At 35.6% G+C, this 25,434-nt stretch overlaps 1 protein-coding gene across 2 annotated transcripts in view; it reads right to left on the bottom strand.

Annotated features, from left to right (window-relative positions):
• Positions 1–3,062: 3,062 nt before the first annotated feature.
• gabbr1b (gamma-aminobutyric acid (GABA) B receptor, 1b) overlaps positions 3,063–25,434 on the bottom strand; it is a 143,198-nt gene continuing 120,826 nt past the window's right edge. For both annotated transcript variants that reach the window (XM_059350575.1, XM_059350576.1), the window contains 9 exons: positions 25,200–25,350; positions 21,084–21,216; positions 19,109–19,225; positions 17,058–17,165; positions 16,099–16,192; positions 15,880–16,007; positions 11,002–11,130; positions 8,173–8,316; positions 3,063–7,312 (listed from right to left, as the gene is read on the bottom strand). In XM_059350575.1, the coding sequence (XP_059206558.1) occupies positions 7,025–7,312; positions 8,173–8,316; positions 11,002–11,130; positions 15,880–16,007; positions 16,099–16,192; positions 17,058–17,165; positions 19,109–19,225; positions 21,084–21,216; positions 25,200–25,350 (1,292 nt within the window). In that variant the 3' untranslated portion in view covers positions 3,063–7,024. The remainder of the gene's footprint in view (positions 7,313–8,172; positions 8,317–11,001; positions 11,131–15,879; positions 16,008–16,098; positions 16,193–17,057; positions 17,166–19,108; positions 19,226–21,083; positions 21,217–25,199; positions 25,351–25,434) is intronic.

Raw genomic sequence — 25,434 nt, 5'->3', positions numbered from 1 at the left:
GATATTGTGTAAAACGTGAATGAAAACAGAATGCATCAAATTAAGAGTGAGTGTATGCATTTACAAAAAACAAATGTTTCCTAATTTAAGCATTATTTCTCTTATCTCTTATTCTTCTTGTCTTTCAATTGAATGTAAGTGTCGTTTTTATTACGTTTTTCACAGCTTCCAAACTCTTTGGAAATCAGCATTGTTCAGAACATACCATGACATTCAGGTAGTGGCTCTTTATTCCTGTGATTTCAAACGTAACTCCTACAGTGCAGTGAGAGAGTTTCCAGGGGAGTACTAGTTTCGCAAGAGCTTCACAGCTCTACAGTGGAAGGAGGAGGGGAACTCCCTCGTCGTGTGGTAATCCCCCTGCTTCCTACATCAGAGCAGCACACACCAGCAGGGGAAAGTATCTGTCTCGGGTGGGATTATACTGGCCTTTCTTTTTTCGTTTCCCACTCAATTATTTCATATTTGCCTTTTCACAGAAATACTATCTCTATAATCACTTCAAGAAGGTGCTGGATGCAAAATAATTCAGTAAATGAAAGATCATTCTGCCTCATCATCCAACTTATCTCCACTGATAAACCTGGCTGTGTGCATTTCTATATGTGTGTGTAAAAAGTGTGTGTGTGTGTGTGTGTGTGTGTGTGTGTGTGTTTGTGTGTGTGTGTTTGTCTTCCTATATAGTGAGGACCGGAACACGTTTTTAACCAACAGAGTGAGGACATTTTTGCAAAGTGAGGACATTTCGGCCCTTTCGACCCTTTGTTTCAAGGGTTAAGGTTACTAAAACTAACTAAAATTATAGTGATAATGTCCTTCTTTTTCGTCTTTATCAACTTTTTTCATACATAATGAAGATGGATCAGACAAAGGAAATAAAGGCTAAATTTACTGTGACCTCTTTTAATCTCCCACCCAACAAATACCCCATTACAAAAAACTAAAACTAATAAAAACTAAACTAAAACTAAAGCATTTTAAAAAAACAACAACTAAAACTAGAAAGCTCACTCTAAAAACTATGTAGAACTAACTGAATTTGAAACCAAAAAATCCCAATGAAATTAAAACTAAAACTAATGAAAAATCTTTCTATCTTTCTATTATAACCTTGCAAGGGAATTCACTGTTCCGATGAGGGTCCCCACAAAGACAGAAGTACAAGAATGTGTGTGTGTGTGTCATATCTTTTGTATCTCCTTGCAGTTGTTGTGTACACTAAAAAAAAGAGCTTATCAATAGCATTCATCTATTATCATTTGACATTAGACATTATTATTCCACATGCTTTGTGACTCAAACATTGGGACAGGAGAGGTATTGTTTTTGTAGTTTTTTTTAAAATTAGTCTCTAAATTATTATTATTATTATTATTTTATGTTATTAATTTTGTTTTGATACAAAGTCTAAATCTAAATCTAAATCGTCTTGGGGCCGTGCTCCAAACTCAGCAGGAAATCAGCCATTTAAGAAAAAAAAAAGTACTTTTCACAAATGTCAGGCTGCTGCTGGTGTTAGCTGCAACACTCCATTTAGAGATGCTGTAAGTTGAACTATGTGTCCAGTTGTATCAAACTTGGTGTCAGCCAACAAGTAGATGTAGAAATATTGGTAACGCTTTATATTAAGGTCCTTGTAATAACCATTAATTAACAAGTAATAAGGCCCTTGTAAGTCCTTACAAGATGCTTATTAACATTATTGTGTGTTTATAAGCTTATATAAGTGTTAATAATGGCATTACAAACACCCATGACCCACCCATTATGTCTTTGCCATGCCTTTGTTAATCTTATTTTGTTTGCTTATTGATATTAAAATATACTTTATTGCTCATCTATTATAAGTTAACTATAAGTTAACTACACTGTAACAAATTGCTGTAAGAAAACAGCCAAATTGTTTAACATAGTAACATACTGTTTTCCATTAAAAAGGTATTATACTGTAGAAAACAATGCATTCTGGGTAATATTTGTAGGTAACTTGCCGTTTCCCATAAAATATATGATAATATGCTCTATTTACAAATGCATCGTATACTGCAACAATATTGCAACTATAGCTTCAGCACTATACTATTTAGTCTACTGTAAAAATCAATTAAATGCAGGATTTTACTTTAATTCAGTATGTGGTTTTATCACATGTAACATGTACTGTAAAGTAGATAACAGTAAGGGAACTTTAAAATTAAAAGTAGAATGCTGGCAACCCTGCTGCCAGTATTTTACTGTTAATTTACAAGACAATTGTTTACAGTGTATGCTTTTTACAACTACCGGATCTAAAGCAAGAACAATGCCTTATTACTTGTTAATTAATGGTTATTAAGGACCTTATTATAAAGCGTTACCGAAATATTTAGCTGGGTCTGGGGACTGTGCTACCCTTGTGGCTAAATGTCCTCTACATTGCACACAGACAATAGTTTGAGAAAAAAACAACTACTTTTATTTTCATTTTTGCATTTCAGATCATCTCTGATACCAAGCATTACATAATATAGAAATATATTTGGATTACTGTTCCACATGAAATACATCTTGTATATGCAAAGTGAAATATCATCATGATTCACATCAGGCATGAGTGAGTACACTGTCAGTGGAATATTTATCTGTAGCTGTTAAACCAACTAAATGATCCCTATCTGCATCAGCACTTAGTTTAAACTGGAAATGGGTAGGGCTCACACTAGAAATTAATATTAGAGTCTGAAATTGATATGGGTTGATCAGAAGTTGCGATTAGGAGAAAACTATTTACAGAAGAGACTCAGAATTATATGGGACAATATTAACATTTTTATATTGATGTAAGCTTCCTATTAGTTCTTTTTATCACAAAAAGTAAGAGAACTATTCACAGCTACCCAGTGAAGTTTGCCTTCATCACGAGGACAGATAATGACACATTTCATGATTATTTGCATTATATTCCTGCTTATTATCTGTACTTGACGCTCTATTTATCTTTGGTTCAACCCTAGCTAGAGCACCTCACAATGGGCTTCATGCAGGAGTGTTTTTATTTATTTTTTGTCAGATATTTGTCCTCGCACACAGCAATAAGAGGAAAATAACAACATTCATATGTGTGATTCTCACAATGGAAAGGTAAACTGGATGTGTGTGCTAGTCAATTTGGAATAAGTGGAATTAGCATAGGGAAATGCCCCAATTAACTCGTAAGGGCAGCAGATTTAGATGCCAAACCACAAACTAACAGCCACTGACATTTGACAGGTAAGCTCAACAGCTGTAAAAATAAAAAATATTTTGCAGAGATAGAAACTTTAAGGCGCCTTAATGAAATTTTGTTGAGAAAAGAGACTCTTCGGCATATGTCAACCACTTTTTCACAAATTAATTACACCTTCAAAGAAATAAATGCAACTTTTAAAAGCAAGAAATAAAAACTGTTTATTAAATAGATGTCATTGCAGCATTTCTGTATCGCTCTTTCATTTCACAATCTAACAAAAGTGATCCCGTACAGGTCAAAAAAGTGAAGTGAGTTGCTGTTGGGTTTCAACACAGAGCCATAGTTTCAGGTCCCCAGAAACTATTCAGGTCCCCATAACTATCACCACGTTGGCATCAGATAGAAGGGTGCATAACTGTAGGCCATCTTCACATGCGTTTTAACCTTTTATCAGGCAAAGAACTATATTTGGTAACTTCAGGTAATATTTTGAGAAAAAAGTTGCAAATTTACTAGATTAAAGTGGCAAATCTACAAGAAAAAAAGTTGCAGATTTAAGAGATTTAAAGTGGCAAATCTGCCCGAAAAAAGTTGCAGATTTACGAGAAAAAAGTGGGAAAAAAGCAACTTTTTTCTCCCAGATTCACCACTTTAACCCTTAATAGGGCACTCATTTCAACCCTAGAGAATATTGGAGGATATTACATACAGCCGGAATGTGTAAAAAGAAACATACGAAAATAATATTGAGAAAAAAAGTTGACAAGATCAAAGTGGCAAATCTATAAGAAAAAAATGTGCAAATTTATGAGTTTTAAAGTGAAATATACCCCAACTTAAAATATAAGTAACAACAACTCACCAACTTGTTTTTGAGCAGACAACTGGCTTTCTTTGTTGTGCTAACTTACATTATTGCCCTAAATGTCAGTAATTTATATTTCCAAGTTTTACCAACTTAAATCACTGTTTTAGGCCAAAAAATACAAGTTGGCTTTTTTGCAGTGTACTCGTATTGTATTCCTGGGGTTACTCTCTCTATTATTAGGTGTACAGATGTAAAGCACAAATTATAATTTCACTTTCTGGCGTGAAAACCTTTTCATTAAATTTGTATCAGCGAGTTTCTCTGTTTGTTCCTAAAAATCACCACAAAAAAAGCTAAATTTGGAAGTGAGTCCGAAAAAGCAGAAGAAACACAAGATCAGAAATGTTGCAGCGGTCTCCAGGGGAAATCTGATCAAGCCTTTTGGTTTTATTTTGAAGAATATGAAACTCCATGTTTATTTCGTGCTGTTGAGGAAATGTGACATGTGACAGTGACATCTTGTAAAAGCAGCCAACATGTGGCCTCTGCTACTAACTAACTGCACTGCAAAAAAAGCCAACTTGTATTTTTTGGCCTAAAACAGTGATTTAAGTTGTTAAAACTTGGAAATATAAATTATTGATATTTAGGGCAATAATGTAAGTTAGCACAACAAAGGAAGCCAGTTGTCTGCTCAAAAACAAGTTTGTGAGTTGTTGTTACTTATATCTTTAAGTTGAGGTTCACAACAAGGGACAATAGTTCTCCTAACTCTTATTTCTTTGTTGTGAAATGCGGGAAAGCGGTGAAATTCGTTCATTAGCGAAAGCTAGCTGCTAACTGATGCTAGCGGCTAACTGATACTAGCGGCTAACTGATGCTAGCGGCGCTGCTTGTTACAGCTACAAGAGTAGCCATTAGCGTATCAATGCTAACTCAAAATTGTGGTCACAACATTAGCTGACATTTCATAGCGGCATTACAATCTTGCCAATACAGCACATTGCAGAAGTTAGCAGAAGTAAGGATTAAAAGTTATTACAATGTTAAATTATAAGTTAGTACAACTTACAGTTGAGTTGACAAAAATCTGAATTCAGAGTTGAGCAAACTCAAAAACAAAACTTAAAATATTTAATTTAATTGTCCAACTTAAAATTTTATCGAAGTTTGTTGCCTTGAAATTTTGAGTTCACCCAACTTTTCTTTTTTTGCAGTGTAGGGAGTTTAATGTAACACTTTTGGCAAGAGAGCAAACCGGACATGGAAAAGAAAAATCATATTTTATTTTGGATTTACTATTTTCTTCCAAGTGGGTCAGTATGACCCGTGAAGCACCACAAGAGTCAACACATGTCGCCCTTCTCATGAATCTAAACATGCTCTTGTTGGACCAGATTTGATTAACAACAACACTGATTACCACTGGACTCATGTTGTCAGTGCATTATACAATTTAATGACCAGACATGCCAGAATTATCTTTTACTAGATAAAAAAAAAACTGTGGAGTCTCGGTTTGGGCTTCAAAATAAAAGTCACAAAAAGCCTTTGATGGATCTGTCTATTGAAACAGCACTGCTTTGTTTTTGTCACAACTTCAACTTCAGAAAGCTTATATTAAATACCAACAGCAACATCTGACTGCATTATCTTTAGCTTTGACATAAGCCAGTTGACAGCTGGTCCATTGTAATTTCATTTCTGGTATTTTTCTGTCGTGTCCCAGAAAAAAAATGTACACCCAGACACAGCTGCAGCCTAAAATTAAACACATTCAGTGTTTGAATTGCTGCTTCTAGCCTCGTGTAATGCTCCTTCAGCTCTTCAGTGTGGCAGTCACATCACCTGATACAGTAAATACCTGACAGAAGACAGCAGTGGTGGGTGAGTTCATCCACAGGGAGGGGTTTAGCATCAACACACAACTATGTACAATGACTCAGCAGTCTCTTTGAACAGAGACCACAAAAAGAACAGAAACCTCCTTCAAACATTAAACATGAGGAACTAAAATTACAAAACTTATGTTTTGATGCAAGAATTTACTTTATCACAATATGGACATCATCACAAAGTCTACCCTCTTTTCTAGCCTCTTTATCCAGTACATAGCACTATCTAAACTCATTCGCAGTCATTATTGTAAGGTACAGATATGATAAATGCTTTGGGATAAAATGTTGGTCTCAAAGGAAACCTTGGCTGAGCCCCACCCCCCATCAGTTGTTACTTCTGTTGGGCTTTCCGTTCTAGCACTGCAGTTTTTAATGAGAAAAGTTAGCATTTTTTGGATTTACCATCAAAATTCTTGGTAATTTTTGAAAAACATTGACCTCAACACCTTGTAAAGTCAAGTCAGGGACTCTCAGAGACTGTTGCCAACATATTTTAATCAGCTGTAGTTTGTTAATTCACACCCACACAGTGATGACAGAAAACTTTTTATTGTTTCTAACTGACTCGTTGTTAAATGAGAACCATGTTTAAAGGGATCTTACATATGCACTAAAAGGCTACATACACAATATCATTGGAGACCAAGTAACGCTCCTAATAGAGCCCAATAAACACGTTTATCTGTTAGAACTTAAGCTGCAAAGGTAAGCATGTTTGCCTAACTAGCTTACTACATACAGTTGTATTTTCACATTAAGTCCAAGGCCAAGAGTCATTTGTTTTACGTCATTATTTTGAGGGTTTACAGGTACCATTCAAAGTCCTGTTCTGGACTGAGAGATCCACAGTGTAGGAGCCGACCCTGGATGCAACTACATGGCACATGATAAATCACTGTCAGATTAGATACAAAATTGTATGATAAACAAGATGTATGTACATTTTTTTTTCTCAGAGGGAAAAAAAAGAAAAAAAGTAAAGAAAAAGATAACACATCAGCTTGGAAAACCTCCAGCCTCTACTAAATTTTCTGTTGGAGATATTTTCTCCATCTCAATGTGGCTATGAATGTCTTTACTGTCCTTATACCTCCAACGTTAACCACCACCTTACTTGTAAAGCAGCTGCAGCCGGCTGGTGTGGCAGTTATTCCGGCTTATCTTGCTGTCTGGCTGGTAGAGGCTGGACGAGTTGCCGAAGGGCGGTGGGACAGGGTGGAGGTCGGAAATGGTGGTGGGATACCCCGGAGGAGGGGCCAAGGACCTGGGGTCGCTCTGGGCGATGGCAGGAGACGGAGAGCTGTGGTTCATGTTGGTGACGGTGGACGCTCTTCTTCTTGATCGCAGGGCCTGTCGCTCTGACAGCTGGTTCCTCAGCTCAGACACCCGCTCTTCTTTCTGAGAGGACAAAAGGTAACAATGACTCAGCAATCTGCTCTAGGGCAGCTATTCTCAACCTTGGGGTCGGGACCCCAATTGGGGTCGCGAGATGATTTCTGGGGGTCGCAAAATCAATTTGGAAGTCAGCTCTGTCTCCACTGTGTTAAAGTGTTCATGTGTTAGTGTTTTCGTCTTAATGTCTTTTTTTTGGTCATTTTGTGTCTTTTTTTGATAATTTTGTGATCAATTTGTGTCTTTTTTGGTCATTTTATATCTTTTTTGATAATTGTGTGGTCAATTTGTGTCTTTTTTGGTCATTTTGTGGTCAATTTGTGTCTTTTTTGGTCATTTTGTTTCCTTTTTTTGGTCATTTTGTGTCTTTTTTTAGTCATTTTGTGTCTTTTCTGGTAATTTTGTGTCTTTTTTTAGTCATTTTGTGTCTTTTCTGGTCATTTTGTCTCTTTTTATGTCATTTTGTGGTCAATTTGTGTCTTTTTTGATAATTTTGTGGTCAATTTGTGTCTTTTTTGGTAATTTTGTTTCCTTTTTTTGGTAATTTTGTGTCTTTTTTTAGTCATTTTGTGTCTTTTTTGGTAATTTTGTTTCTTTTTTGGGTCATTTTGTGTCTTTTTTGGGTGATCTGAACTGTGCTTGTGAGATTGTGTTCAGTGTGTTTTCCCACTTTTTTTTCGTAAATCTGCGACTTTTTTCACGCAGATTTGCCACTTTAAATCTCTTAAATCTGCAACTTTTTTTCTTGTAGATTTGCCACTTTAATCCAGTAAATTTGCAACTTTTTTCTCGAAATATTACCTGAAGTTACCAAATATAGTTCTAAAATCAAGCATTCTGTGGAAAAGAGAAAAGGCCTGGCTGACCTCCTGGATGATCTTCTGTAGCTCCTTGTTCTCTCTCTCCAGCTGTCTAGACTTCTCCTCGTCATTGTTGTTAGTGGACGAGCCAGTCTTCATGGTTTCCTGGGCGTCTGTCTGCCACTCACCCCGTGTGATCAGACGTCGCATCTGTAAATCATGCACAGGTTTTTCCTTACTATACATATTAAGACTCACCAGGAGTGTTCAACAGTGACACAAAGAGTTCATGTCTACATGATAAATGCATTGAGTTGCTGCCACGTGATCAGCTGATCAGATATTTGTGTTAATGAGCAGTTAGGTGTGTACAGGTGTACCTAATAAAGTGGCTGGTGAGTGCATTTTAAATGCTGAATAGCAATAAAATAATGTATCAGCCTGACCAAGACATGACCATCACTGATTTATTTTTCTGATTTTAGTGAGCAGCTTTCTGTCTAAAGGTGAGTCTACTTAGGATCTGCATTTTTCCTTCAGAGACACATCTTCTATATTGGTTATTTATACAGTATGTTTAGAAAGGTAGTGGAGTGGTAACTTTCACTAATAATTTATCAGTTAATCAGGAGTTTAGATCTTACCATTTAACCATCAATCCATCTTTAATCGTGATGTACTCTATCTAGTTGTGTCTCAGCTCAGCAGTATTGAGTGAACTGTAATCATAACCACAAGAAATAACACAAAAATCTACAAAAAATACATTTAGACCAGGGGTGTCAAACTCAAATACACAATGGGCCAAAATTTTAAACTTGAATAAAATCGCGGGCCAACATTGAACAAATAAACCTTTTAATATATACCAAACATGTTTTGCTTTAACATTAAATATGGAACCAGCAACGCTTATAAACATACAATATATGTTTAAATAGTGCAGATATGCAAAATCAAATTTCTAATAAAAAACACATCAATGTCATTAATTTATTAAATAAAAATTAAATAAAAATCGTATGTCTCTTTTCTATTTGCATCCTTCTGATTTAAATATCAAAATAAAGTTTTTTTACATTTAAAAATAAAATAACAATAATAAATCTAGTATTAGCAGTAAATGCGCCGTATAATACCGGCGGGTCAGCTTTTATATTACAATAATAATATAATAATTTGACATTGGCTCGCGGGCCAAATAAAATTACACTGCGGGCCAAATTTGGCCCGCGGGCCAGAGTTTGACACCCCTGATTTAGACTTTTCTAATCTTACCAGTGGGTAAATAGAAAATGGTAATAAGGACTCATTTTCCACCAAGGTGAGAAAAAAAAAAACCCAAGAGGCCTTCAGTGATACTACTCTCCAGAAGGGAACACTGTCTGATTTTTAGATACATTTGCTTGTGATGTTCTTCCGGACTAACTAATGTTGTGTATTTGTGTTATAAAATGTATATTTCTATATTATGCTATAAGACCAAGTGTGCGCTTATCTTTTTTTTTTCTTCTCATGACTGGCCAATCACCATGAGATGTGCAAAAGGGGCGTGGTCTATATTTAACAATTCCCTTGAATTGTTTATCCTAAAGCTTCATATAGTGGCAATTTTGTCCGAAAAAAATAACAAAATTAAACTAAAAACAAACTTAATCAAGATGCCACTGATGCACCATGAGCGTGTGGTGTATGCAGGCAAAGAAGGTGATGTTCATGCATGATTATTAGTTCCAAAAGGAACTAATAACAAAACAAAATATTATCAAAATAAACAAACGTCTAGAATAATCAAACAATACTCATTGTTAATAATAAACTAAACAGACAACTAAATACTAACAAGAACTAAATAGCTCCAACACTGCATTTAAAATGTAATTCTTTTTATTTTTATTTTTAGTATGTAACTTGCATACAATTGCAAAACACTACTTCATCTTTAATTGGCGCCTTGAACTTTGACCCTCATGCTCATGGTTTGCTGATGATTGTGAGGAAGACTAGCCAGAAAAACATGTTGGCTTGCATACTGCAAATTCTACTGGATGTAGTAGGACATCCTGGTACTTTTTTCACATACTATACATTGGGATGTACTAAATCTCGTTGGCACACTTAATAGTACAGTAGTATATGCTATTGGAATGCACAGCTAATTAAAAAGAGACATGTTTATTCTGCCCGACAAAGCAAAAAGGCAGTAACTACGCAGAGTGCAGAACTGAGAAAAATGACTTTAAAGTTATCCTGTAATCCAGTAGTTGTAGGTAGATTATTGGACATGTGGCTGTTTTGTTACTTTATATTAGCTTATTATTTGTACCTATCAATCCTCATATTTAATTTTATATTTTACCCCTATTTTGCAGTTACTGTATTCTTGCTTTGTATTACTTACCAAAAAACGTGGCACCATACCAAGGAAAAAGGCAGTATAGATTCTCCAAAAACTATTTTGCCACAACTTGGGCTCTGGGTGCGTTAGATACACTGTATTTTAAATAATTGGAACCATTTATGGATATACCAAACCCAAACTAATTTGACCATTTTAGGTCAATATTTTTTTTCACCCGGAAACTGTTCTGGTGCTGAAACGGCTGCTTAAAGTCTCACATTGCTAAGCTGTACTTCTCTAGGGCTTTTTGCAGTTACTGTACAAACGACTACCATTTTTCTCCAAAAGGACACACATTTGAGATAAGATGTTTTGTCACATAACAAAGGATGCCTTGAATGTCATGAAAATGATAATAACTCATTTTTGACCAAAAATGCAGTTACTGCCTTTTTGCTTTGTAGGGCAGTATAGTGCAATGCTTTCTTTCTACTCTAAAGCAATAAGTAATACCTGTGATAGCTCCGGTTTAACAGTCAAATACAGGCTTTTACCTTGGGGACGAACAGAACCACCAGGGTTATGTAGACGGAGAAGACTATGGCCAAGGAGGCGAAGGCGAAGGAGGCGTCCTGTTGAGAGGACAGGATCATGGTGACTGGAGCTGTAATCATACACAGCACCTGAGGAAAACAGGAGATAGAAACAACATGCTTAGCTCTTTTATTACAGAAAAATGATGCCCCTTATTTGTCAGGTTACTGGGTGCTTGTAAGTCAAAATGGCGCAGCAGGTTCTACAGCCACTACAGGGCAAAAATACGTCGACTTCATTCTCCCAATAAATGAATAATTTACCCTTTATCAGGCAAAGAACTATATTTGGTAGTTAGAGTCAGGTAATATTTCGAGAAAAAAGTTGCAAATTTACTAAAGTGGCAAACCTACAAGAAGTAAAGTTGCAGATTTAAGAGATTTAAAGTGGATAATCTGTGTGAAAAAAGTTGCAGATTTACGAGAAAAAAGTGGGAAAAAAGCAATTTTTTTCTCCCAGATTCACCACTTTAAATCTCATAAATCTGCGCATTTTTTTCTCGTAGATTTGCCACTTTAATCTCGTAAACTTTTTTCTCAAAATATAATTTTTCGTATGTTTTTTTTTTACACATTCTGGCTGTATGTAATATCCTCTAATATTCTCTAGGGTTGAAATTTGGAATTTGCAAGTATTTCAATGAGTGCCCTATTAAGGGTTAAAGTGGTGAATCTGGGAGAAAAAAGTGGCTTTTTTCCCACTTTTTTCTCGTAAATCTGCAACTTTTTTCGCGCAGATTTCCCACTTTAATCTAGTAAATTTGCAACCTTTTTCTTTAAATATTACCTGAAGTTACCAAATATACTTCTTTGCCTGATAAAGGGTTAAAGGTTCCTAATACAGTGAACTGAAAGGTGTCTGAAGTGCTGAATCTGGGGAAAGAGTTTCAGCCCTTGTCTCATTATTTCCTTAAAATATTATACTATTATTTGTACAATTAAAAATTGATACATAGATTGAAGACTGATAACATAATGTGTTTGTGTCAAACACTCTGCTTCTGGGATGAATTTCTGGAACATTTGGAGACTGTAAGTAATTTTAACAACCTTTTAGATGAAAATTTCTAAGAGATGGGAACAAAGTTACATTGCCAAAACAATATGTTGTTTAGTCAATCAACAAAAATTATTTTGAGAATCAATTGTTTGTTTTTAAAGCAGAAATGGCAGACATTTACCTAGCTCCTGAATGTTCTCATCCTCTGACCAGTCTTTTGGTGAGCAGAGCACTGTTAAAAATATAATTTAAAAACTCTTTGCTGAATTATCTTTGTTGAATTGTCATTTAACATTAAAGCCTGAGGCATAATTCTTTATCAATATCAAATGACCTACACATGATCTAAAAGCTATAAGCTTAAATAATGTTGCCATCTAGTGTTTATTTTTTGTAAGCATTTCAATTATACCATTTCTTAACATTGCATACAGCTTCTGCATTTCTTTTCTTCTTTTCTTTTTCTTATTAGGTAATCTTTACTTGAGTATGTTTTGTTCAAATAATTAAAAAACACCACATTTTTTGCTCACTTTACTGTAGTGTTGCTCCTCTAATGCAGTAGTTCTCAACCTTTTTGAGTCGCGACCCCCAATTTAACATGCATGTTGTCCGCGACCCCCGCTCACTGAACAGAATCTCATACGCACAGTTCAGATCACCCAAAAAAGAAACAAAATGACCAAAAAGACACAAATTGATCACAAAATGACCAAAAAAAGGAAACAAAATGACCAAAAAAGACACAAATTGATCACAAAATGACCAAAAAAAGACACAAAATGACCCAAAAAAGAAACAAAATTACCAAAAAACCCACAAAGTGACAAAAAAAGATACAAAATGACTACAAAAGACAGAAAATTACAAAAAAAGGAAACAAAATGTCCAAAAAAGACACAAAATGACCTAAAAAAGAAACAAAATTACCAAAAAAACCCACAAAGTGACAAAAAAAGACACAAAATTACAAAAAAAAGGAAACAAAATGACCAAAAAAGACACAAAATGACCAAAAAAGACACAATATGACCAAAAAAAAAAGACATTAAATGACCAAAAAGACTAAAACACATTAACACATGAACACTTTAACACAGTGGAGACAGAGCTGACTTCCAAAAGGATTCGGCGACCCCCAGAAACCCCAACGTTGAGAACTACTGCTCTAATGTAACCGTGACTGACAGAAAACAGATAACTGATCAGGTTTTGTGCTACTAATGATCAATTTGGCAATGCAAGTCTCATTTCTGTCATACCAAAGTTAATCTGAATCAGAAAGAGAATGGGAGGAAGAGGTGTCAAAAAAGAGAAGAAAAAGAGAAAAAGCATAACATCAAATGTACCGTGAGAGATGGAGGTGAGGTTGGAAATGGCAGCAGCTGAAACACCAACAATCATGTTTTCTCTGCTGTCATTACTCACAGACAGCGATGCACAAACACAATCTTGCTCGACTCACACAATTCATCTCCCCACCTCCACTGGCACCAAGAGCAACTGCACATGGCGGAGTCCTGGGAGAGAGCTAACCGCTGCCATTCATCTCCTGACAGACTTTTTTTATCCAGTCTGCAGCCTTTACAAAGTTGAAGGTCATCGATCTATCTACACTGCAAAAAAGGTGTGTCTAAAAACACTAAATCTGAGGGAAATTATCTTGCTGCATGAACAGATAATTTCACTTGACAAGATTTCTTAAATTAAGATTGTTAAATCTAGAAATAAGCATGTTGTACGCTTAAAATATGAAATTAACTCTTAACCCTTAATAGGGCACTCATTGAAATACTTGCAAATTCCAAATTTCAACCCTAGAGAATATTGGAGGATATTACATACTGCCAGAATGTATAAATGTGAAAAAAAGTTGCTTTTTTCTCGTAAATCTGTGACTTTTTTCCACGCAGATTTGCCACTTTAAATCTCTTAAATCTGCGACTTTTTTTCTTGTAGATCTGCCACTTTAATCTAGTAAATTTGCAACTTTTTTCTCGAAATATTTTTATTTTTTTATTTTGGATATACGCTGAAGTGACCAAATACGGTTCTTCGCCCGATTAAGGGTTTAAACAAGAACTTTAATTTAGAAGTGTTAGATAATTTATCTTGTTTTAAGAGTTAATTTCTTATTTTAAGTGTTCAAATTTACAATAACAAACATTTTTTCACTTCCTTGGAGTGGTATCTAGCCATGCAGATATTTTTGGTGTTGTTTGTCTAGGATGTTAGATGTATTTCTAATTCTTCTGATGTCCACTCACATACAATATAGGAGGTTAACAGTTAGATGGTGCTCAAATACTGAAAAATTAGAGCAAGAGCGATATCTTCAGACACAGACAGTAACTTCTTTCCCCCAGAAGGAAAAAGTCTCTATGAATTATAGAGATTATGCCTTTTTTAGTGCTCTAAAAAGAGCAGCCACTTTCTTAAATCTAAAACATGTAGAAGATCCCAGAAATAGATACTAGAGCTAACAACACTTGCACACAGCAGTTCTATGATCAAACACATTCGTTTAAGAAAGAGAGAGAGAGAGAGGGGCCGACCGGCTACTTGTTCATGAAAATCTGTTTTATCATGAGCAAGAGAGAAAACACGCAATAAAAACATTATTCTTTCCCTTTACCAATTTGCATTTTATTCACTCAGTTTAGGCTTAAATTGGGTTCAGCGCATAATGGATAATCCTCAGAGATTAATTAAAATACGACGATGGGAATGAAAATCACAAAATGAGCCATGCTGGAGATGCTGCTGATTGATTAAAAAGCCTGTGTGTGAGTGTGTGTGTGTATGTGTGTGCGTGTGTGTGCGTGTGTGTGCGTGTGTGTGTGTGTGTGTGTGTGTGTGTGTGTGTGTGTGTGAGATATAGAATGGGATTTTAACCCAGCAGCAGATGCTTCAATTGTCTTGTCTAAATGCAGAGTGTGATGCAGATTGGAATACTAGATTTGTTGAGTGAAAGGACTCCTTGTTCATGGCTATAAAACCTTATTTAAAAAAAATTGGGAATGCTGTGTAAAAAGAGAATGTATCAAATTGAGAATGCTGTGAAAATTTACAAAAACAACATTTGGTTTGATTGGTTTTAACATAATACTGTCTTTGTCTTTACAGTTTTTAATTTATGTCTTTGACAATTTCCCTTTTTAAAAAAAATAATTGAGTTGTACTGTAACTGACTACTAGCAAAAAGTCCCAGGCAGTTGTAGATCCAGAGAGCAGTGCTGTTTTTCCAGAACACTTGAAATCCTTCAGAAACCTGCTGACAGTTTTATCTTTTCCTGCCTAAACTCAAGGAGAACGCAAAGGTTTTTTTTTTTTTTTTGCTTATCACAGATATACTGTGTTGGCCAACTATAACAGGACATATGTTTGTGTCTCCATCACAAAGTTTGTCAGAGAGCACTGACAAGTTTCTTTTCACACTGTAAAATATTCTGCTCACTACATACCTTGATCACAATTATTTAATAACCCCTTCTTAATTGCTTTATTGCAAGAATGACCTTACATTCGTATTCGTATGAATTTACAAAAGATCTGTGTGGAACATCTTATAGTCTAAATTGGTTTTCTAAGGTCGTTTGGCTAAGCTTGATTTTACAAAGTAAATTTAAGTACCCGGGGTTTAAAGTTTAAAGGTTTAAAGTTGGCGAGCTGACACTCCTTTGTCAACATTGGTTTTCAAGATTTTTTCCTCAACATGTGTCCATTGTTAAGAGAAATCAATTGTGGAAGGTCAAAACCTGTTTAGTTTTTTTTTCAAATTTTGGCTCGGCTTCAGTCATAGGTTTTAGCAAATAAACACAAACACAACGTGAACTCACAGCAACATTATAGATGGCCATGCCCACGGCTCGGTGGTCATTGATCTTCTCTGTGGAGATGGACTTGGTCTCGTAGGCCAGGAAAATGCCGAGCAGCAGCAACAAGCCCTTATAACCATAGACCACACCTGCAGAGAGAGGACAGGATGACAGAAGAACTCTTAGTACGTGTAACAAATATTTTTCAAATCATATCATATGTCTAACTGTTCCACTTACCCAGCCAGGTGTTCATCTTTTCTGAGCTGCAGTGCTCTAGTAAAGGCTGGATCAAAACATCTTGGTCTCCCTTGGGGGCTTCTCTGGTGAATTTCTGATTACACACATACAACATTGAAAACACAGGGGAACTAGAATTCCAGCAGTAAATATGCAAGATATGTTTATTTTACTCATGTGAGTCTATTTTTATGGAAGTATATGACTGCACATTTTAAAAAGAATGTCAAAATGTGTCATAATCTAATGATTACATGACAGAAAATGTCAGTCAGTAATTTCTTGTGCAAGAATGACAAATATTTTCTGGATTCCAGATTCTTAAATTTGATCTGATTGATCTATTAATCACAAAAGCAATTAACAGATTATTTGATAGTGAGAAATATTGTTAGCTGCAGTCCTAGTCTTGGGATGGTTTATTTAATAGAAATGGGAATAAAATAGAATTTAAAGATACATAAAATACTTTTCCATTTTAAAAATTGCCAAAAATAAAATAACAATTTTAGCCATTATTTTTTTCCCAATAATGGTAACACTTATGTGCCCATAAGTGTTACCATTATTGGGAAAAAAATAATGGCTCCTGTGGTTTAAATGGACCAGAACCATCACTCGGACACAGTTAACAGATATTTACCAAATCAGGATCAGGACAACAAATATCCTTAACAGTTGTTGTCCAAAATATTAAGTTGGCAAGCTGGTAACATATGACATCATGGCCTATGTTACTTAAGTTATTTTCATAATTGATTATGTTGATTCAACTTGTGTATCATTTTCTTTAAAATATTGTTCCATGAAATCTTTTTAATTCGAGCACCTCCCCCTTTAAATGTCTCTGCACATCCCTTGACATAAGGTTCCCCTCACAAATGCATTCAGTTTCAAGAAGAACTAAAAGTGATTTTGCCCAGTTATAGATAAATAACAAAAACAATGGATGATCATACCTCCACTGTGATATGTAAAGGATCCACAATCTGCCAGATCATGAGAGACAGGATGTCGATGCCCAGCAGAACACCAACAGTGGCGTACAGTTTCCATGGTTCCAGGTGCTGCTGGGACGGAGCAAAGGATCAGGAAAATACACAAATCTTTTCTTCCTGATTTTGTGAGGAAGGGATTAACGAATCCATGAATAGAGCAGCCTAAGCTGGATGAGAAAACAACGATCCATCACTAACTGAAGCCAATTCAATCTGCCGTCAAAGCACTGGGCCGTGACAGGAAGGGAGACAAAGTGGCCATTATGATGAGAATGCATAGCTCCCTGACTCACTCAATGAATAAAGGTGTTCCCTTAAAGAAAGAACTATTTTGTTGGAACAGGTTATTGATTTTTATTGTATAAGCTCAAAGCTTACTGGTTATTCAGCTAGAGTGAATATTCATATTTTTACAGAATCCTATCCATTTTACCAGCATGGTAATCCTGATTAGGGATCCTGATCAGGTCATGCTGTGCCTTAGTTCTTTCATTTCATTCTTGATGTAGAGCATGAGGTTTATGCACTCACTTGTAGAACTGGAGTTGAAATCATGTAACTTCTATTTAGCCTCAAATTGCTGAACAGGAGATTATTGCCATGCAATTGTTTTCTTTACATTATTTCACTGATTGTAATAGAGACTACAGTGTGTGTGTGTTAATGTTGCATTCATTTACACGTCTATGGAAAACTGATCAGTCATTGTTTATTCGCTGGTATCTATCTATCTATCTATCTATCTATCTATATATATATATATATATATATATATATATATATATAGAGAGAGAGAGAGAGAGAGAGAGAGAGAGAGATCCTTTATTTAACCAGGTAAAAGTCTCGTTGAGATTAAAAAAAATCTCTTTTCCAAGAGAGTCCTGGCCAAGAAAGCAGCAGACATTTAAACACAGTTAACATAACAATTTAATACAATTAAATACAAGTACAGCCATCACAACAACACTGAAGGAGCGTCAGTAGACACTTATATGGAGCAGTCACACTGACCAAGAAAAAGTATTTCTTTATCCTTTAGAATCGAATTTAAATTCACCGATTGTGATCAACTGAGACAATTTCAATTCATTTTTCAGATTATTCCATGATAACTAAAAGCTGTCTTACCTAACTCAGTTCTCACTCTTGGCACCAGCATCTGTACAATATTTTGTGAGCGTGGACCATGTTTAGTGTTTTGCCATGTAAATATGGCATAGATACAGAAATTCCTGCAGCAGCAGCAGCAGCATGGGCGTTATGTAAACTCAATCAGTTTTGACATAGCCCTCAAAAAACTAATCCTGCCTGATAGACTTTCTCCAACGAAGAACATCCACAGCAGGACTGTGTGCTCTAAGAGTTTCTATCTGACATTCCCATTTGCATATAAAAACAGGGTAAAAGATGGAGAATTAGTGGAGGCCTGGGACCAGCTGGATGAGTACACAGGCCGAGCAGCACGGCAAATAGAAATAGCTCAAGGTCAGCAGTGGGCCAACTATAGAAGCAGGGAAGAGAGTAAATGTAAAAAGATAATGCATGATTGGGGAATACATCATCTCTGGCAGAGCAGCTTGCCCTTGAAGGGCTAGATGATTAGTTTAACCCCGCTTTGCTTGGCAGAAAAGCTCTGGTATTGTTCATTACTGGAACGTAAATCCATAGCTTCCCAGAGTTAGGACTAAACAAGGAGAAGCAGCGTTTAGTTTTTATGCACCAAATCTCTGGAACAAACTCCCAGAGAACTTGAGGTCTGCTGCAACTCTCAGCTCTTTTAAATCAAGTCTGAAGACTTTTCTGTTTCCATTTTAACCTGTAATTTGTATTCATTCGCTTTTAAATGTTTTATTCATTCACTTTTTTTAAAAAATTCGCTTTTAAATGTCTTCTAATGTGTTTTCTGTATTTTAATCTTGCCCCTGTAAAGCACTTTGAATGGCCCTGTGTCCGAATTGTGCTATATAAATAAACTTGCCTTGCCTTGCCTTCACAAATCCCTCCACATTTACCTTCCTTTTGTCCTTCTTCTCATCCTTCTTGGTGAAGACGGTGTGGACCCACCAGATCTTGGTGAACATGCTGCCGTATGCGATGCTGAAACCCAGACCGAGCAGCCACAGGCGAAACTAGCATAGAACAAAATAAATTAAAGGTTTCATAATTAACATGATATATCACATAGATGAATCAAATCATCTCCTCAGTCGTTTTCCATCATTAAGTCATTTAGCCTTTCAGGGATGACCTTGAAATGAAAATGACTTTCTCTAAAGCTGGCTATCACTAACCATTCCTCTATCAATTCGGGGTAAAGTAAAATCAGGGATTTGTATGAAAACATATTTTAAAAGATACAAAATAAAAGCTGAAAACATGTGCAACACAACCTGTCATAAAAACGCGAAAACATATTTAAATGTACAGAAAATATTCAAGCATTCAACCACTAAAACAATTTTTTCTGTTCAGGAATGCAAGTAAAAAAACTATAATTTGACATCTTAATGAAGAAATAATAATGTGCTTTGCTATTTTTACAGTTTTTTTGTAAAACATTAAATTTGAAAGTTCATGGATAACAATAATAATTACATATTTAGCATTAAAAATATAATTTTGGTTAAAGAGCGTCTACATACTGGTGTATTAACCATAAATCCACAAAAAATTATTTTGGTAATTACCAATTAGGAAAGCTGAGGCATAAACCGACCTGTCTTATACATTTGTTAAGCACTGTATATATATTGATATATATGATGTGATATGATATATATTTTGGAGTTAGACCATGAAACAGTTTTTCTTCATTTCTGTGTTCAGGATCTTTTGGGCGTGTCTAAAATCATGGCTGACACACTGGAGCTTCCTTATCATAGCTCATTCGGTCATGACCTTAAATCGGCTTAAATGGGTTCTACCCATAATACCTTTTAACCACAACCAGGATAACACGGTACCAATACCTAATGCCCTTTAGTCTCCCATAACGTGAAAATTAGATTTTCTATTGGAAATGTTTCATGACTTTAAGATATGTTTAATAGCTGTGTGTCTCTTTCAAATTCGTCACAAGGAGCATTAGCATTTTGTTAATTCAACCTTCCATTTAACAAGCTAAACAACAAATGTTTCATTGGTGTTTTCTCATGTGGATATTGTAGCTGGGACATTCAGTTAGATGACAGGCTGTCACACCTCTAAACAGTACATCACACCCACCAGAAAAGATGGAGTGGAATTTGTATTATTTTAAGGGCTTAATGTGATGTGTTTCCATCCACTTAATTTTAATAGAGAGCACCGTTTATAAATCATGTTTATTGGGGTATCTGCACAGCTCTGAGAACAATTTGAATTGATTTTTAAAAAAATCAGTTAACAGAAAAATGTGGTTTATCATGATTGGCATTATATGAACAAGGACAATGACAATCAATGATTGACAATAGCAAGTGGCTCCTGTGTTAAATTAATAATAAAATGATCAATTTATAACGATGAACAATGGAACAATTCTTACCTATTTTTTGTTCAATCAATATCTCATTGTGCACAAAATGAACCCAGAATGTGTCTATTGTACACTAGTTTAATTGTGCAATAACAGCTTGTGTGTGTGTGTGTGTATATATATATATATATATATGTATATATATATATACAAAAAAGTAATTGTGCACAAAAATTAGAAATGTCATTGTCGTGCAAAAATAATTATTGTTGGTAAGTCTCATTGTTCCAATCAGTGTCTTTGTATCTTCCAAATATACTTAAATCAGATTTTTAAATGAACTAAAATAAAGGTTTTGAATGCCTAAATATAATCTTTGCCCTTTTTTAATGTGCCCCTCTGATTAAACACTGGCCCCTGCTCGGCCCGCTCAGTAAAACTGGTCTAGAACTGCCACTGTAAATAAAATTGGAAAATTAAGTAACATAAAATCAAGTATTTATTTGGAACAACTATCAATCAAAGTGTACCTGGCAGACGACGGGGAACTGCTTTCTGTGGACATGAAGGCCATCAATGCCTAGAGGGAAGACAGCAGCCAGAGCCATCATGCAGCCCACTGCTGTCATGTTGTTGAGGTAGGGCTGAGAGTTCTGAATGTACCTGGAGCAAAAGCAGAAATACAAGTATATTTTAGGCAGTTTTTATTGTTTCTTAACTTTGGTCCACAAAGCAACAAAGGAAATATTAGTAAGCTGTAGGCTCATTGTCTTACACTACAAATGGAGTGTTTAGTGGTCATCACTGTTCATCACTTACACTTTACTGCCGCTTTACCTCTTTTCAAATGTCAACTGACAAATATTTTATTTTTTAACTTAGAGTTTAACCCTTTATCAGGCAAAGAACTGTATTTGGTAACTTCAGGTAATATTTCGAGAAAAAAGTTGCAAATTTACTAGATTAAAGTGGCATATCTACAAGGAAAAAGTTGCAGATTTAAGAGATTTAAAGTGGCAAATCTGTGCGAGAAAAGTCGCAGATTTACGAGGAAAAAGTGGGAAAAAAGCAACTTTTTTCTCCCAGATTCACCACTTTAAATCTCATAAATCTACACATTTTTTTCTCGTAGATTTGCCACTTTAATCTTGTAAACGTTTTTCTCAAAATATTATTTTCATATGTTTTTTTTTTACACATTCTGGCATTATGTAATATCCTCCAATATTCTCTAGGTTAGAATTTTGGAATTTGTAAGTATTTCAATGAGTGCCCTATTAAAGGTTAAAGTGGTGAATCTGCGAGAAAAAAGATGCTTTTTTCCCACTTTTTTCTCGTAAATCTACAACTTTTTTCGCGCAGATTTGTCACTTTAAATCTCTTAAATCTGCGACTTTTTTTCTTGTAGATTTGCCACTTTAACCTAGTAAATTTGCAACTGTTTTCTCGAAATATTACCTGAAGTTACCAAATATAGTTCTTTGCCTGATAAAGGGTTAAATACTTCCAGGTCTTACACATACACCTGCATTTTAAATAGTGTCAGTACTTACATTACAACTGACACTTGGACAACTTAGTGCACACAGTCAGAGTAATGCTTTAACTGACAACTGTAAGTCCTTCAGAAGTTACTCATCAAATTTGTAACCGCTTTCATCTCTTACTCTTCAACTGACATCTCAACTGCGGTCAATGCTTACATTGAATTTGACACTTGCTATACTCACAGTGGAGACACTTGAGGGTGGTCACTTGCACATCTGCTGCTGCTCAACTGCTTTAATTATTGAGCCTTCAACTTCTTTCAGTAATTACACACCAAGTGGCACTTTACCTTGTTATTATATGCTGGTGGAGACAAGTATCATAAGGAGAGACTTTGCATTTTGAGTTAATGTATAGAAAAATAGAAAAATAGTCTTTGGCGATTAGACTTCATTTGTAACAATTCGATTTTAACCCTTTGATGCACAACATGGGTCTAAAGTGACCCGACAGAGATTTTACGTTCTAATCTAGATCTTTGCAATAAATTATTTTCATCATTCAGTATTCCAGGTTTTCCTCAATTAGTTTGTTTTTGATCATCATACATCCTAATTTCTATGTTTTCCTTTATACATTTTCAATAAAATCCCTTTTTGTGTCACTACCCTTCTAATGCACAACATGGGTCAAAAATGACCCATATCCATTTTTTAGCTAAGTAGCTTGTTAAGCTAACTACTTAGCTAACTTCTTGGCTAAGTATTTAGCTAAGTAGCTTGTTAAGCTAAATACTTAGCTAACTTCTTGGCTAAGTATTTAGCTAAGTAGCTTGTTAAGCTAAATACTTAGCTAACTTCTTGGCTAAGTAATTAGCTTAGCAAGCTACTTAGCCAAGTAGTTAGCTATGTAATAATACAAAAACGTTTTTTCTTCAAAATGGAAATAATGATCTGTTGTTATCAAAAACAAGATATTTAAAGAATACTTGGAATATTCAATCATAAAATAAGTTGATATCAAAGAGCACAGAAACACAGAGCAAGCATTAAATACGATGGTAAATGAATGCAGGTCATTTTTGACCCATGTTGTGCATCAAAGGGTTAACCCTTTATCAGGCAAATAATTATATTTGGTAACTTCAGGTAATATTTCGAGAAAAAAGTTGCAAATTTGCTAGATTAAAGTGGCAAATCTACAAGAAAAAAAGTTGCAGATTTAAGAGATTTAAAGTGGCAAATCTGCGCGAAAAAATCGCAGATTTACGAGTAAAAAAGTGTGAAAAAAGCAACTTTTTTCTCCCAGATTCACCACTTTAACCCTTAATAGGGCACTCATTGAAATACTTGTAAATTCCAAATTTCAACCCTAGAGAAAATTGGAGGATATTACATACAGCCAGAATGTGTAAAAAAAAAAACATACGAAAATAATATTTTGAGAAAAGAGATTAAAGTGGCAAATCTATGAGAAAAAAAAGCGCAGATTAATGAGATTGAAAGTGGTGAATCTGGGAGAAAAAAGTTGCTATTTCCCACTTTTTTCTCGTAAATCTGCGACTTTTTCCGCGCAGATTTGCCACTTTAAATCTCTTAAATCTGCGACTTTTTTTCTTGTAGATTTGCCACTTTAATCTAGTAAATTTGCAACTTTTTTCTCAAAATATTACCTGAAGTTATCAAATGTAGTTCTTTGCCTGATAAAGGGTTAAGGGGTGGTGAAGCAAAAGGAAGAATGGGAAACCCCCCTATGGAGTCTCAACACTGGTGGCGGTCATGAGATGAAGAGAATGCTGATGATCTGGATGTGATGAAGACTGACTCCTGATGACCTTGACCAGATGAGATGAAGAGTTGACTTCTGATGAGGTCAACTCAGGCACTGATATGATGGTTGATGGCTGGAGGCGAATGGGGTGGGTGAGGGCTGCAACATTTTGCCTACAATGACAGCTGACAGCAGCAGAGAGGAGAACAGATTTTAAGTTACAGCAGCAACATTTTTGGCTGATGAAGACTGTGGCAATATTTGGTTGGTTTAACAATAAGAGTGAATGCTCACGATCATCTAATTTTAGTGACTTCATTTTAAATGAAGCATAAAGTTAGGTCTTCCTGATGAATTTACACTGAGCAGCATTTCATTTGATCCTCCTAAGTGCAGAAATGGATGTGTCTGTCAAAGGCTCTATCTCCCAGTACACAGACACACAGACACTCAGAGCTCATCACTGTCATCCTTCTGCTGTCAGGGTGACTGTCACCCAGCCTAGCATATTTTCTGATTGTAAGGAAGTCTGGATTCAACTGTCTACTTCACACATGTCTTTTTAGGAGTCACTATCAACATTCAGACTGAGCTCTATAATGATTACATAGATCAAGTCTGGCACAGTAGGCCCCAAAACAAAAAGAAAACCAAGGCTTACAGCTTTAAAACCTCCAGTTTGAACTGGTTTTTACCATAAACTTGTGACTTTGTATGAAAAAACAGATACCACCCAGGCCTACTCCTAGGCCTGACTGACCAAAACAGCTTGGTACACTGCAAAAAAAGCCAACTTGTATTTTATGGCCTAAAACAGTGATTTAATTTGGTACAACTTGGAAATATAAATTACTGACATTTAGGGCAATAATGTAAGTTAGCACAACAAAGGAAGCCAGTTGTCTGCTCAAAAACAAGTTTGTGAGTTGTTGTTACTTATATCTTTAAGTTGGGGTTCAAAACAAGGGACAATAGTTCTGATAACTCTTATTTCTTTGTTGTGAAATTCTGTCATTAGCGAAAGCTAGCGGCTAACTGATGCTAGCGGCTAACTGACGCTAGTGGCTAACTGACGCTAGCGGCGCTGCTTGTTACAGCTACAAGAGTAGCCATTAGCGTATCAATGCTAACTCAAAATTGTGGTCACAACATTAGCTGACATTTAATAGCGGCTTTACAATCGTGCCAGAGAAATTCAGAGTTGAGCAAACTCAAAAACAAAACTTAAAATATTTAGTTTAATTGTCCAACTTAAAATTTTATCGAAGTTTGTTGCCTTGAAATTTTGAGTTCACCCAACTTTTCTTTTTTTGCAGTGTATGGTCTTTAATTATTTTGCTCCACGGCCAGTTTCAATAGACATCCCTAGTAAAGGTGAGCTTTTGTACCTGACATTGCTGTTGTAGATGTTGAATGTGAGGCAGACAATTCCCAGCAGGATTCCCAACCCAGCAAACACTGACACAGACACAAAGATCTTCTGGGACAGGTAGCGAAACTCCTCAATGACCACAGTCTGGTCTGCAGGGGGTCCTAGGCCTAGAAAAAAGACAAGAGATCATGAGAAGGATGAAGAGAGTGTAAAGTACAAAGGAGCTGAGTGACACAGGTGCAGATAATCTT

Source organism: Centropristis striata, chromosome 14, assembly GCF_030273125.1.
Source record: "Centropristis striata isolate RG_2023a ecotype Rhode Island chromosome 14, C.striata_1.0, whole genome shotgun sequence".
Classification (NCBI taxonomy): Eukaryota; Metazoa; Chordata; class Actinopteri; order Perciformes; family Serranidae; genus Centropristis; species Centropristis striata.
Note: the sequence above shows the minus strand (reverse complement) of the source record. Positions and strands in the feature narration are given on the sequence as shown.